Source organism: Anastrepha obliqua, chromosome 3 (assembly GCF_027943255.1).
Source record: "Anastrepha obliqua isolate idAnaObli1 chromosome 3, idAnaObli1_1.0, whole genome shotgun sequence".
Lineage (NCBI taxonomy): Eukaryota > Metazoa > Arthropoda > Insecta > Diptera > Tephritidae > Anastrepha > Anastrepha obliqua.
In genome coordinates, this window is record NC_072894.1 from 84,926,320 (window position 1) to 84,939,097 (window position 12,778).

The 12,778-nt window shown below is 38.4% G+C and overlaps 2 protein-coding genes across 2 annotated transcripts; both read left to right on the forward strand.

Annotated features, from left to right (window-relative positions):
• Positions 1 to 1,301: 1,301 nt before the first annotated feature.
• LOC129242791 (39S ribosomal protein L17, mitochondrial) lies at positions 1,302 to 2,199 on the forward strand. Its single transcript, XM_054879638.1, has 2 exons — positions 1,302 to 1,610; positions 1,672 to 2,199. Exons 1-2 carry the CDS (start codon positions 1,416 to 1,418, stop codon positions 2,086 to 2,088), a joined length of 612 nt encoding a protein of 203 aa, XP_054735613.1. The 5' UTR covers positions 1,302 to 1,415; the 3' UTR covers positions 2,089 to 2,199.
• Positions 2,200 to 8,503: 6,304 nt separating this feature from the next.
• Positions 8,504 to 11,044, forward strand: LOC129242689 (ZZ-type zinc finger-containing protein 3). Its single transcript, XM_054879484.1, has 4 exons — positions 8,504 to 8,800; positions 8,859 to 8,972; positions 9,028 to 9,165; positions 9,228 to 11,044. Exons 1-4 carry the CDS (start codon positions 8,657 to 8,659, stop codon positions 9,888 to 9,890), a joined length of 1,059 nt encoding a protein of 352 aa, XP_054735459.1. The 5' UTR covers positions 8,504 to 8,656; the 3' UTR covers positions 9,891 to 11,044.
• The last annotated feature ends 1,734 nt before the right edge of the window (positions 11,045 to 12,778 follow it).

Consider the following 12,778-nt stretch of genomic DNA (forward strand, 5'->3'; position numbering starts at 1 on the left):
GTGGAAAGAATATGTATATCCAATTTAGAGCAAAAAATTGATTGTGTAACCTCACAGATAGCAAAAATAATGTAGCATTTATTAAAATTCCAGCGGATATGCCAGAAAAAGCGAGCTATCATAATAGCGTTAGAAAAAGAAGTGACTGATATAGCTTAAGCAGACGGCGGCGTTAATCGGAATTGCCGATAGAATTAATTCTGATTAAAATTGTAAGGTGACAGATGGTTGTTACGCGGATTAGTGTCCAGCTTATTGCTTATTGGATAGTTTTGTCGGTAAGACATGCACCGCAGGCAACAAATACGAGTGTGAACTACCCAATACTAAAAAATTATTATATATTTATAAAAAATCTTAAATTGCAAATTCCTCAAACTGCTACAAAATACCAAAACAAATTCGAAATTCCGAATGTATTATTGCAAACTAGCATTATATCCAGTCTTTCTTGTTCTTCTCTTTAAAAGTTTCATTATTTTTCATTCTTATTCTGGTGTAGAAATTTCAAAAATCGATATTTTGTTTTTTCGATATTTTGAATGTATAGTGTCTTAAGAATATACTCTGAAATTTTCATGCAGAAATAGCCAATATTATAGCTTCTACTGCCTACTAACTAGGTTGAGAGCGGTCCGCTCCTGTACCTCAAACTTTAAATTCATTTATCTCGAAACCACTTTTTTCGGCCTGGAGTTGTCAAAAAAAAAAACTATTCAACCGAATCGTCTGAAATTTTCATATGTTTTTCACAACAGCAATGGCTATCGCCCGTGCTAGAATAATATTATTATTTTAATTATTTCGAATTTTTTTGATTAAAACTGAAAAAAAAAACGATTTTTAAAGTGTCAAATTCAAAACCGCGCCATTTTGTCAACTTTTTTTTATTCTAGTACGGTACATAGCTACTGTCATACTGATTAATAATTATTTTGGGTTTTGCGTTTCAAATAAATAGAAGCGTCAAAATGGACGACACCGTACAGGTCTAATTTTTCGGGAAGGTCACCTTCAGCGCCATTTTTTAAATTATGAAAATTAAAAAAAAAAATTAATTTCAATAAGGTATTTAAGTTAGATCTCAAAAGTAATTAAAGTATTAATGTTCTACAATATGCGAAGTTGGTTACATATACTTCATATAGAACATACAGACAATTTCATTTCCCTACATAATTTGGAATGCGTACATACACCCCTGTCAGTTTACATGTTTCATATTCTATTACTATATTCCGTTCTATTACAACCTGGTGAACTACAAACAGCTGATTGCGATTTGACAGCTATTAGTGCAGCGCCGCATTGCACTGTTTACGTAAAAATTAAATCTTTCTGCGGCTTTTAAGGTTTTTTATTTTCTTTTAGTGAATATATTCTAACATAGCTTTTGAAATAAGTACTGCACTAAAATGAACCAAGCCGATGTGAGTAAGCTGATGTCGCAATTGCGTATAGCCATCAAGCCGCACCGTAATCTTAAAAATCCTGATGGCCCCGAGGGCCGCTTGTTAAAACTACGCAAGACAGTGACGGCACTGGTGAAGCATGAACGCATTGAATTGTATTACAACCGGGCCGATGAAGCGCGCGGTTATGCGGAACTGGTTAGTAAATATGAAACTGTACATATAGCGAAAGTAGCGTAATCAATGCTTATAATTATAGTTAATTTCCAATGCCATACGTTATGGCGATCGACACATAGCCACAATGGAGTTGGCGGACTACTGGCTGCTCGAAAAACAATTGGTACATAAACTTTTTAAGGTGCTAGTGCCACGATTTGAAAAATGCAACCTGTCATACACCCGCATGTACAAAGCACCGCGTGATTATCCCGGCATGTATTACAAGAAGTCGGTACTGGAGTTGCGTGGCAATCCTTATCCAACATTATTGCCTGATTTTTCGAAGAATCGTAGTTTGCTACACAATATTTTGCTTGATGAGGCACGAAAAGATCACAGACGAGAACGGCTAGCGGAAATAGCTGAAAAAATAGCGGCAGATTCTGCAGAAAATATAAAGGAAGTAGATACTGAGTCCGGAGCGAAAGGTGATGAGAAGGTGGAGAAAGTTTAAAAGTTTTGATGTTTTGCATTCACTATCTATGTGTTAAAAATTATTGAGCGCAATTACTGAGTGTTTTAGTTAATTTGTATATTAATAAAAGTAATTGACTGTTAAATCCAAGTCGCGAGTGTGAATTCTTTTTGTGTTAAATCAATCGGTGCACGAAATATTTGTACGTTTCATGCAGTCTATGATCTTACAGAATACACCTTTTTCAGTTTTAGTTCAGAAAATTGCAATCGATTTTTTTTTTTTTGTTTTTCCTTGTTCACTCCACTCGGGAGCATAGGGCCTCGACAAGACTCAGTCTTGCGTTGGTTTCGTTAATCTATTTTGCTTTCTGGCAGGGTAGGTGATTAAGTTATAATTTAAATTCAGAATTTCCATCTCGAAATCAGAATTTCTACTTAAAATTCAGTAATCTTCCTTAAAAAAAAAATTTAGTAATAGAAAAGAGCAACATTCTAAAAGTGTTTTTGCTAATAACTTTTAAGCAGAGAGAAAAAATCTTCGCTACTTCAGTTTACTGGGGCCAATATGAATCGATTGGCATCCCCCTCAGGAGTCGGAACCGAACTCATTAGGCTTATCCACACGATGCTTACCGATAGAACGATCGTGGCAGAATGGGGTGACACCTCTCTCCGCCGGCAAGTGAACAGAGGCACTCCGCAAGGCGGGGTTCTCTCGCCACTACTCTGGGTTGCCGTACTTAACGGTCTGCTGGAGGAGCTGGAGGGGAGGGGCTGTAAGGTGGTTGCATACGCGGATGACGTGGCACTTATTGTCAGAGGCAAGTTTCTAGATACTCTGATGGAACTGATGCAGGGTTATCTGAATCTAGTTATAAATTGGACCGCAAATTGTGGCCTATCGATAAATCCTCTGAAGACGGAGCTCGTCTTATTTACGAGGAAATACAAAATACCAAGAGTGTTTCTCCCCTCAATATTGGGCGCTCCGTTGGAGCTCTCTGACAAGGTGAAGTACCTGGGACTCATCCTTGACAGAGGTCTTATATGGAAGCCAAACATTGAGGAAAGAATCAGAAAGCCAACAGTTGTTGTTGTTGTAGCAGCATAAACATTCCCCATACTTACATACGGTGAATGCTGCTGGAGTGACAGTCCTTGGCCGGATATAAATCCGGGTCGTTTCGGTAACGTAGAACCGACTGTCGTGGAAACAGTCGCCTTGTATGGTTGCAGGGGCGCTATCGGCAAAAGATGGGGCCTCTCGCCAAAAGTCACTTTTTGGCTTTATAATACGATTATAAAACCAATCTTGCTATACGGAGTCCTTGTCTGGTGGAACTCGCTAGAAAGGATGGTATCAGTTAAGAAGCTGGAGAGGGTACAAAGGTCTGCCCTCATTGGAATCAGTGGGGCTCTCCGTACCACTCCTACTCTAGCACTTAACGCTATGCTGAATGTAGCGCCCGTGGACATTGTAGGAAAAACTACCGCTGCACGCGCCGCAATCAGATTAAGGTGTTCGGGCCATAGGCTAGACTTAAGTTACGGACACTCGAGCATTCTTAAAAACTTTGAGTTCATCCCTACGGTGCTGGACCACTGTACACCCACGCTAGGTCCGAGCGGACCTTTTTCTACTCACATTCCCTCAAGGGATGAGTGGGCGGGGTGCAACATTCGGCGGCAAGGCATGGCAAACATGTTCACGGATGGCTCGAAGTTGGACGGAAGGGTTGGTGGGGGAGTATTCTGTAAGGAGCCTCCCATCAAACTTAAATTTAGGCTCCCGGACCACTGTAGTGTTTTCCAAGCGGAGGTATCTGCAATTAAGGAAGCGGTGGACTGGTTGCTTAATTCGGTAATTACCGTTAAGGAAGTAAATATTTACTCCGATAGCCAATCGGCAATTAGGGCCTTGGGCTCGCTGTTTGTGCGTTCAAGATTAGTCGGGGAATGTCTGGCTTCTCTCTCTACTGCATCCGAATACTTCATCATCAGGCTCATTTGGGTTCCCGGTCACAGCGGCATAGAGGGAAACTGCTGGGCTGATGAGCTGGCTAGACAGGGAACTTTGGAGACGGTTTCGTCGCGAAATGAGAGAATTGGGGTTCCCCTGAGAACCTGTAGTCTGCTCCTGGAAAGATGGGCCTCGAGACAACTCAGCGAGCGCTGGGCTAGTGCGCAAACGTGCAAGGTCGCGAGATCCTTCTGGCCACGGGTAGATCGGGGACGCTCAAGGGAACTCCTAAGGCTTACAAAGCCCCAGCTCTCAAATTTGGTGGGCATCCTTACCGGACATTGTCCGCTAGGTGTTCACGCTGTAAGACTTGGGATTACCTCAAGTCCGTTCTGCAGAAACTGTCTGGAGGACGAGGTGGAATCATCTCAACACCTTCTTCTCAGCTGCCCTGCTCTCGTCTGGCAAAGACTTAGAAATCTGGGCTCCCACTTTTTCGCTACGCCTGCGGACATAGCCGGCGTAAGTATCATAAATTTGGTGAAGTTCACTAGTAGCTTGATACGGCTAACTACGAACGTATATCAGCCCCCGTCGGGGCCCTCGTAAAATGTATGGTCATCATCGTATCAAATCCCAAGGCTCCTTCTTCCTTCCCCTCTCCTCTCTCCTCTCCCATGTATGGCACCACAACGGACGAATTTCTTAACATTAGTGAGCCCCTTAGCTAGGGCAGCCATTTAACCTAACCTAACCTAACCCCCTCAACTTTTTTTGATAAATATTTTCATGTGCCCCATAAACTGGATAATTACAATACCTTCAAACAATTTTAGTTAAAGTTCAGAAATTTGCAATATAAGTTAAAACAATTTCAAGTCAAGTTCAGAAAACATTTTACACCTTGCAATTCGACAAATCGTAAAAAATGCTGCTCCCACCAAGGCAGATCTACACAGGTAGCTTCCGATGATTGTTGATGAAACGAAAATCCAGATTTGTTGCTTGCAGATTCGGTACTGTACTTTAATAAGTCATTTTATGGCTAGAATTTAGTATAATGCCGATCGCTTTGGAAAAAACGGTAAAAAGGGGGTGATAGAGGGGTGTATCCCCATCTTAAAACTGAAAACAGAACCTGCCGGAGGCTTATAGTTTTTAAGTAATTTAATGTTAAAGTTCTATAATTTAGCGAAAAGTTGGTGTTGCCATACACCTGAAATGAAAACGAAGTTCGCACGCAGGGATGTTCAGTGGAAGGTTCATTGTAAAACTGCAGTATTTTTTGCTGTAATTTAAAGTTGAGAAATGAATTTGAAAATAAAAACATACAACTCATTTAAACTTAAAAACAATGATATTAAGCGTATCACAAAAAATAATAAAGTAATTAAAATTAAATTAAATTAATTAACACAGTATTTTTGCGTGGAACTCTTTATCGCGTAGGCGGCCTTCGGCCGCACATCAAAAAAATAACCCTCATCAGTCCAACTCCGGCTACGCAATCCACAGTATTTTTGCGTAGAACTCCTTTTCGCGTGGGCGGCCTTCGGCCGCACTTCAAAAATATTACCCTCATCAGTCCAACTCCGGCTACGCAATCCACAGTATTTTTGCGTACAACTCCTTTTCGCGTGGGCGGCCTTCGGCCGCACTTCAAAAAAATAACCCTCATCAGTCCAACTCCGGCTACGCAATCCACAGTATTTTTGCGTAGAACTCCTTTCCGTGTTAAAACCATTGAACCCAAAATTAAAACGTCATATGCGTGTATGTAGTAAGGAGGCACAATAACCCCCATCCCCAACATTAACACTAAACTTAAATACTTAATTTTTGTTCATATTTTTGTTTAATTTGCAGGCATCCGGCAACACCTTACTGTTGTAATTCCAATCTTCTTCTTGTTCGCGCTTAAAATTGGAATGTGATTGCGTAGGCAAATGAATTTGCATTTAATTTTAATAGATATAATTAGAATATTAGCATAAAAATCGGTACAAACACGCGTGTGAGTGTATATTTGGTGATTTATAGTGAAATGTTAAAAAATATAGAGTGTAATGTGGCAAATTATTCTGATGTTCCCAAGGGCATTTTGAATGTAAATAATTAAAAAATTATTATTTCTCGATTAATTTAAAGTTATAAAGAGTGTTCCTTAACACCTCACTAACATCTCCACCAAGTTTCATTAAAAAAAAAACATTATAGTTTGCCAGAAATTCCAAAATCGGCATTGTTCTAAATTCCAGCCCATTTTCAATATGAAATATTTTGAACACAAGTATAAAAATACTCGTGTGAGTATATATTAAGCGAAGTGTATTATAATTATTCTGTGGGCGAGTGCAACAGATGCCTTAATAGATTACAGGTATGGACAAAATACTGCATGAAGATCTATAGTTCATCTACATTAACTTAACACTGTAAGATATTTCGATGAGAATAAGTATGTAAACCACGTAAATATATTTTTCTTATATGAAAACTGTCAGTTAACCAATTTTGTTCTTATTGCTAACCAACCAAGGTGAATCTATTAAATGTCATCTATGTATTAAATGTAGTGTTACAAGTCCAACAACACTCCACATTTCCGAATTAACGTCTCTGTTCGCCAAGACTGAAATAGTAGATACAACAGTTTAGCAGATGAGGCAGTTCAGGAACGGTAATGAAGTGTTGGAAAATATAGAGATGTGCTGAGTTGACTGTTTTAGTAATCGAGTATTTTAATACCTATACAAAAAGGCAGAATCGAGTCAGATACATATATCGAGTATACGAGTGCAAAGTTTGGTATTGAAATACTTTGTAAATTCGAATGCACCAGATCAAAGGGCTAATTTTTTAATTATATTGTTGTTCACGAAATACTTACTAACTTATATTAGCTTAAATATATATTATTATATTAGCCTCAAAATAGTAAATTCGATTTATGTCTATCCAAAGCTCTAAATCTAATTCTTACATACTTTAAAATAATAATTTAAATGAAATAAATTATTAAATGAGAGTTTTACGTCATGCTATATTACCTCTAAACAAGAAATGGCAAATACTTGATAGAAAATTACTGTACTTTTTCCCAATCTAATCGAGAACTGCATATATATAGATCATTAGGCATTATAAAACTAGCCTTCACCAAAGAGATTTCGGTGACTGATGGCACATGCTTGAGGTATTGGCTATATCGGTGTACTTTCATATGCATGGACATTACAAATTTGGGAGCTGAATGTAGCCTGTATTGTAAAGTTATATGCAATAAAATGTAGGTAGTCCTAAAAAAGATTGGTCAATGGTGCGAATTGTATGGTCTTTCGGTGAATCGTATAAAAAGTACTTTGGTACTTTTCACTAGGAAACGCAGTGCGGAAGACTTGTTACAATCCATCATGAAAGAAATAACACTGCAACTGTCTTCTGAGGTCAAATACTAGATTGTAAGTTGACCTGAAAGACGCACGTCGAGCAGAAGATCTCTCGAACACTAAAAGTCTTCTGGCAGTGTAAGAGTACCTTTGTCATGGGGTCTAAGACCGGCGATAGTGCATAGGTTGCACATCACCCTGATTAGACCTATTATCACATACGCCTCCATAGTCTGGTGGAAGGCTACTATGGGTAACTCCAGAGCAAAGCCCCAGAGTGTGTGCTTGGGTATTACAGGTGCTGTGAGTACGACAACTGCCGGCGACCCTTATGCAATTCTGAACTTGCAACCTCTAGATCTGCTAATCCGGAAGGAATGAATGAAGGCGGCGTACAGAGTCAAGTCAAGCAGAGTCTGGGGAAACCAAGAAAACACTTTAATATCCATACACGCTAGCGGCTAATCGTGCTCGATAACATTGTTGTTTTCGCATGCAAATTTTTCATCAAGTTAATCGAGCATAGTATCTCTGTGCGGGGAAATAGCGAATAGAAATTTTATGTTTTCTTTATCGGAGTCGAATCACCACCTATTGCTGACGAAGAGCTTCAGTAGTCTCACGAGACCTGCATAACTTTGGCCCAATTACGTTCTGGATGTTGTAGTAGGTTAAACTTCTATATACTTATCGAAAATCGACCCTGACATACCCAATATATGTTCAAAATGTGGAGGCACGCTACACGACACTAACCACGTTTTAATATCAAATCCACTCACCTAATACCCCTCTCCCTCCAAACTCAACATGTTGAAATAGCACCAGACGTTGTTCAGTCGGCAACACTCATGTTAGAGTGAAGGTTGTGTTAATTTCTTTCGTATATCACCAACTCAATATCAGTGTTTTCGTAAATCACACTTTACTTTGGCAGATTTCTTTCTCAAAATTTTGTATGACGAATTATTTAATTTCGAATTTTCGAAAATTCGAATAATAAGGCAATTATTTACGAATGAGAGAGCGAATTGCGTGCCGAGGGAACATACCATAAGCATAATAACTCGTGACAGGCAATTTGTTACAAATTTATCGAGAGCCATCGAGACAATCGACTAAAACATCCCTGTCTTGCCCAACCCTATAATATTTATACAGCTGATTTGCCATTAGTTTGATATCCCACTTTATTTGTGTGATATTTTCGCCAGTAAATCAAATTCTACAATCAGTTGTAATTTTGTTAAGTTAAAATGAGTGAATCGCATAGTGGAGAAGAGGATAATGGATTTTACTTCGAGAGCGATCATTTGGCACTGCGTGGTAATGCAGATTACACAAAAATGCTGCGCACAATAACAATACTGGAAGTGCAAAGAATGCGGGTGCTCCAACAGGTTGGCAGGAATATGCACTATTATCTATTATTTGTTCCATTATATAAATTTATTTTAGTTAGATGAATTGGAGCTGGCGAAACAGCGATACCTAAGCGATCCTGAACTATTGCTCCAAAAGCTGCGAAATAATGAAGAATTAATTTCGCCAAACTACATGACAATTGAAAAAGTAAGTATCAGCTTAAATAAATGAAGCTATCATTCTTATTATAATTTCCGAAAAGATACCGGAAATAACTACAAACTTGGACCTTCTGCCAAACACAGACGTCAAGTTGAAGGAAGAAACAGATACCGAAAAGAAGTTGTCAACTGTGCGCGGGCGCATTGCGGATGAGTCCAAGCCGGAAACTTTCAATCAGGTTTGTGGCAAATGCATGCCTTAAATTTATTTATTTATACATAAAAGTTATTATTTTCACAGCTCTGGTCTTGTGAAGAACAACGTCGCCTAGAGGAACTGTTAATTGAATACCCAGCAGAAGCGATTGAAAGTCGTCGATACGTGAAAATCGCCAAAGCATTGGGTAACCGTACGACACAGCAGGTATGCAGTCGTGTGCAAAAATATTTTCAAAAATTGCACGACGCCGGTTTGCCTATACCGGGACGGCGCCCGAAAAGTCGGCGCGCTGGTCAATCAAAAACAAAACACTTCTTTCGTCCGACGACCTTTTTCCCCGCATATAATGTTCCTGTACACATGCCAGAGGATGATTTTCTACTATCCGATTTGCGCGTTGAAAGCTCACCGGCACCAACAGAAGTAGGTAATGCATCCACTGGAAAGCCACCTGAAGAGGGAAACGATGGTATTGAGGTGCAAAGTGAAGAGGATCGTGATCGCATGTTGAAAATATTAGGCATCATAAAAGAGGAGAAAATGAATACACCTGAAGGATACAATCCAGATCCATTGGCTCCACTGTGCGATACATGTCGCGTCACCGCTATTTCACGTTTACATTGGCGTTGCAACACCTGTTACGTATACCTTAACCAATGCTCCGATTGTATCGTGACCCAGTTGGTATCACAAAGCTTTGAGCACCTGACACATGATGTGGTTACAGAGAATGATTTGTGACATTTGGCTGCATTATAGGCAGAAAGCTGCTTTGATTTCTCAAATACGATGAAGATCGAAGTACCAAAGAAATTAATGCCTGGGAAATATTTAGTATGATGCTACATGTTTCAAAAAAAAAAAAAGAATGTAAAGAGGTGATAGAGGGCAGTCATCTTAAAACTGAAAACCGCACGCCCGGATGTCTATAGTTTTTAAGTAATTTATTATTAAAGTGTAACATTGCGATAAGTTTGTGTTGCCAGACACCTTAAATAAAAGTACGTTACATCTGCATTAATTACCAATTAATCCACAAAATTAATCTACCTGTTCACATATGGCAGATTACCTGCAAAATTGAAAATCAGCTGTCAATACTGTTGTGGAAGACTAAATGAATTGTCTAAGGATGTTGCTGAGTTAAAAACACGAAACGAATGCCTGACGCTTGAAGTTGATAAAATTAAAGCAGAAAAAGATATGGTTAAAAGAAGACCTGCACAACTAGAAGACCAATTTAAAAAAACAAAATTTAATATTCAAAGGTTTAAATCTGAGCGAGATGGAAAAATGACAGTGCTGGCAGAAATGAAGTTTGAACAGGATATTGGAATGGTTTTCAAAAATTAAAATAAGTTAGCGAACACCACAATCTACAAAGAGAGAGATCTTAACCTAGAGCGGCTACAAGACAAAAAGTTCTCATGGAGCTGAAAAAGAAGATTATGACGATTACCACTAAGCAGCGAATAGGCGTCAAAGATGACAAGATGAAAATTACGAACAAATGGTTTAGGTGGAACAAGGAACAAAAGCTAGTTTGTGGCCAGGAAGATGCAAGTATAACCTTAAAAATGTTGTATGATGATAGGCTTCAACATGTAAACATAGATTATAATTTATTACTAAGTAAAATTAATGCAAAAAATTAGATAGAGTCTGCCATAGCAAATTAATTAATAAAAATAAACTTAAAAGTAGTATAACTGCAAATGATTTGAAATGTACACAATTTAAACTAAATATCATTTCCTATAATGTCAATGGCCTTGAGAACAAATATATTTTCCCGGCATTTTTGCAGTACATTGTAAACCAGTAAATGTGTTTGTACTCATAGAAACCCATCTAACTCAGAAGAAAATAAACCAAGCAAAGAAATACTTCCCAGATCATGACTCTTTTTGGAAAGCAGCAAGTCGAAGTAGCAAATTTGGAAGAGCTTCTGGAGGATGTGTGTATGGCGTTAGTAAGGAATTACAAAAAAAGGGCATTAAATGTAGCTTTAAAACTGAAAACGGAATAGATGTAATACCATTTCACGAAAAGGGGAACAACATTACATTTATACCCTTGTATATATAGTAAGAGGAGCAGCTTGGCATGAAGAAGCAAAGTTAGTGAAGGAATTTTTCAAGGAAACTCCAGAGCAAATTGCAGTTGTTATGGGTGACTTGAATGTCAGAATTGGAAATATACAACAAGAGATCGAAGACATCGCACTTGTTACGTTAAAGCGTAACAACTCAAAATCTGAACATTTTCAGTAGAGACGATAAACTGTTTCCGTAAATATTAATAATATAGGTATTACAAGGGAAAAAATATGTAATTGCACGAAAATATCATTAAAAACAATATAACGGTTGTTTCATTCTTATTTGTTTAGTAGTTGCGCTAAAATAACAAATTTTTGAGTGGTTACTCTTTTCCTTTCCTTTTTGAGTTGTTACGCTTTAACGTAACAAGTGCGACATGTACATAACCGCTTTCAAAGCAGACATCGACAAAAGGACCTCTAGAGATGATGTACTAAATAATAACGGTAAACATTTCTTGGAATTTTGTAACGATTATGGCCTTATAATCTTAAATGGCAGAACAGTTGGTGATGAGGAAGGCAATTTTACGTTTATTGGTGCATTAGGCAACTCTGTAAATGACATCTGTGCAGTTTCGCATGAAGGATTGAGCTACATATGTTGAAAGTTTTGAGATCGAATCAAAAGTATGGTCTGATCACATGCCAATTAAACTGACACTAAACATAGATAGAGCGCCGAACGAAATGGAAAATATAAGCCTACTACCAAAAGTAATACTCAAAGAAAAAGATGTATCAAAATATCAATTAAACCTAAAGAAAAATCTGATTAAAGTGGCAAATCGAGGAGAAATGATAAATCTTGAAAAACTTAGTAGTGTAATAAAAATGTCTGTGCCGAAGACAACAGCGAAAAACACTAAAGCCGTTTTCAAAAGCGCTTGGTTTAATATGAGATGCTTGAATGCAAGGAAGCTTTCCTTTAAATATTTGAATGAGCTCAGAAAATCCAACAAAAGAGACGACAAGCAAAAATATTTGCAGGCAAAGCAGTTGCTTGGAAACATATGCGAGAAAGCGAAGAAGGATTATTATGAATAACTTGAAAAGAGAATCAATAAAACCGCAAATTCAAAAGAATGGTGGAGCCTTGCCAAAGAAAAAAGAGGAGAATCATTTAAAGTTGGTGTAGTTACGCCATCGGAGTTTAAAAACTATTTTTAAGCCTTACTAAATCAGCCTCAGTTAACAAAAGATATTCATTATGCACCTGCTTTGCATACAGATACGGTGCTTGATAAAGATGTTAGGTTAGGTTAGTATGGTTGCCCAGGGAGTGGGCACACTTGGACGAAGAGAGATTCGTCCTTTGTGATACCATTTTCAAGGAGGTGAGGAGAGGGGAAGGACCGATGAGGTGCAGGGAGAGGGCGGGGAGAGGTGGTGATGGGAAGCTTAGGAGCGTGCGGATTATAAACGATGACTATGTTTGCGTCAACCGCTTAATGCTGCTCATGAAACTCATCAGATTTTTAATGTCAGCGCCAGCTATCTCAGCAGGCGTGGCAAAGAAGTAAGAGCC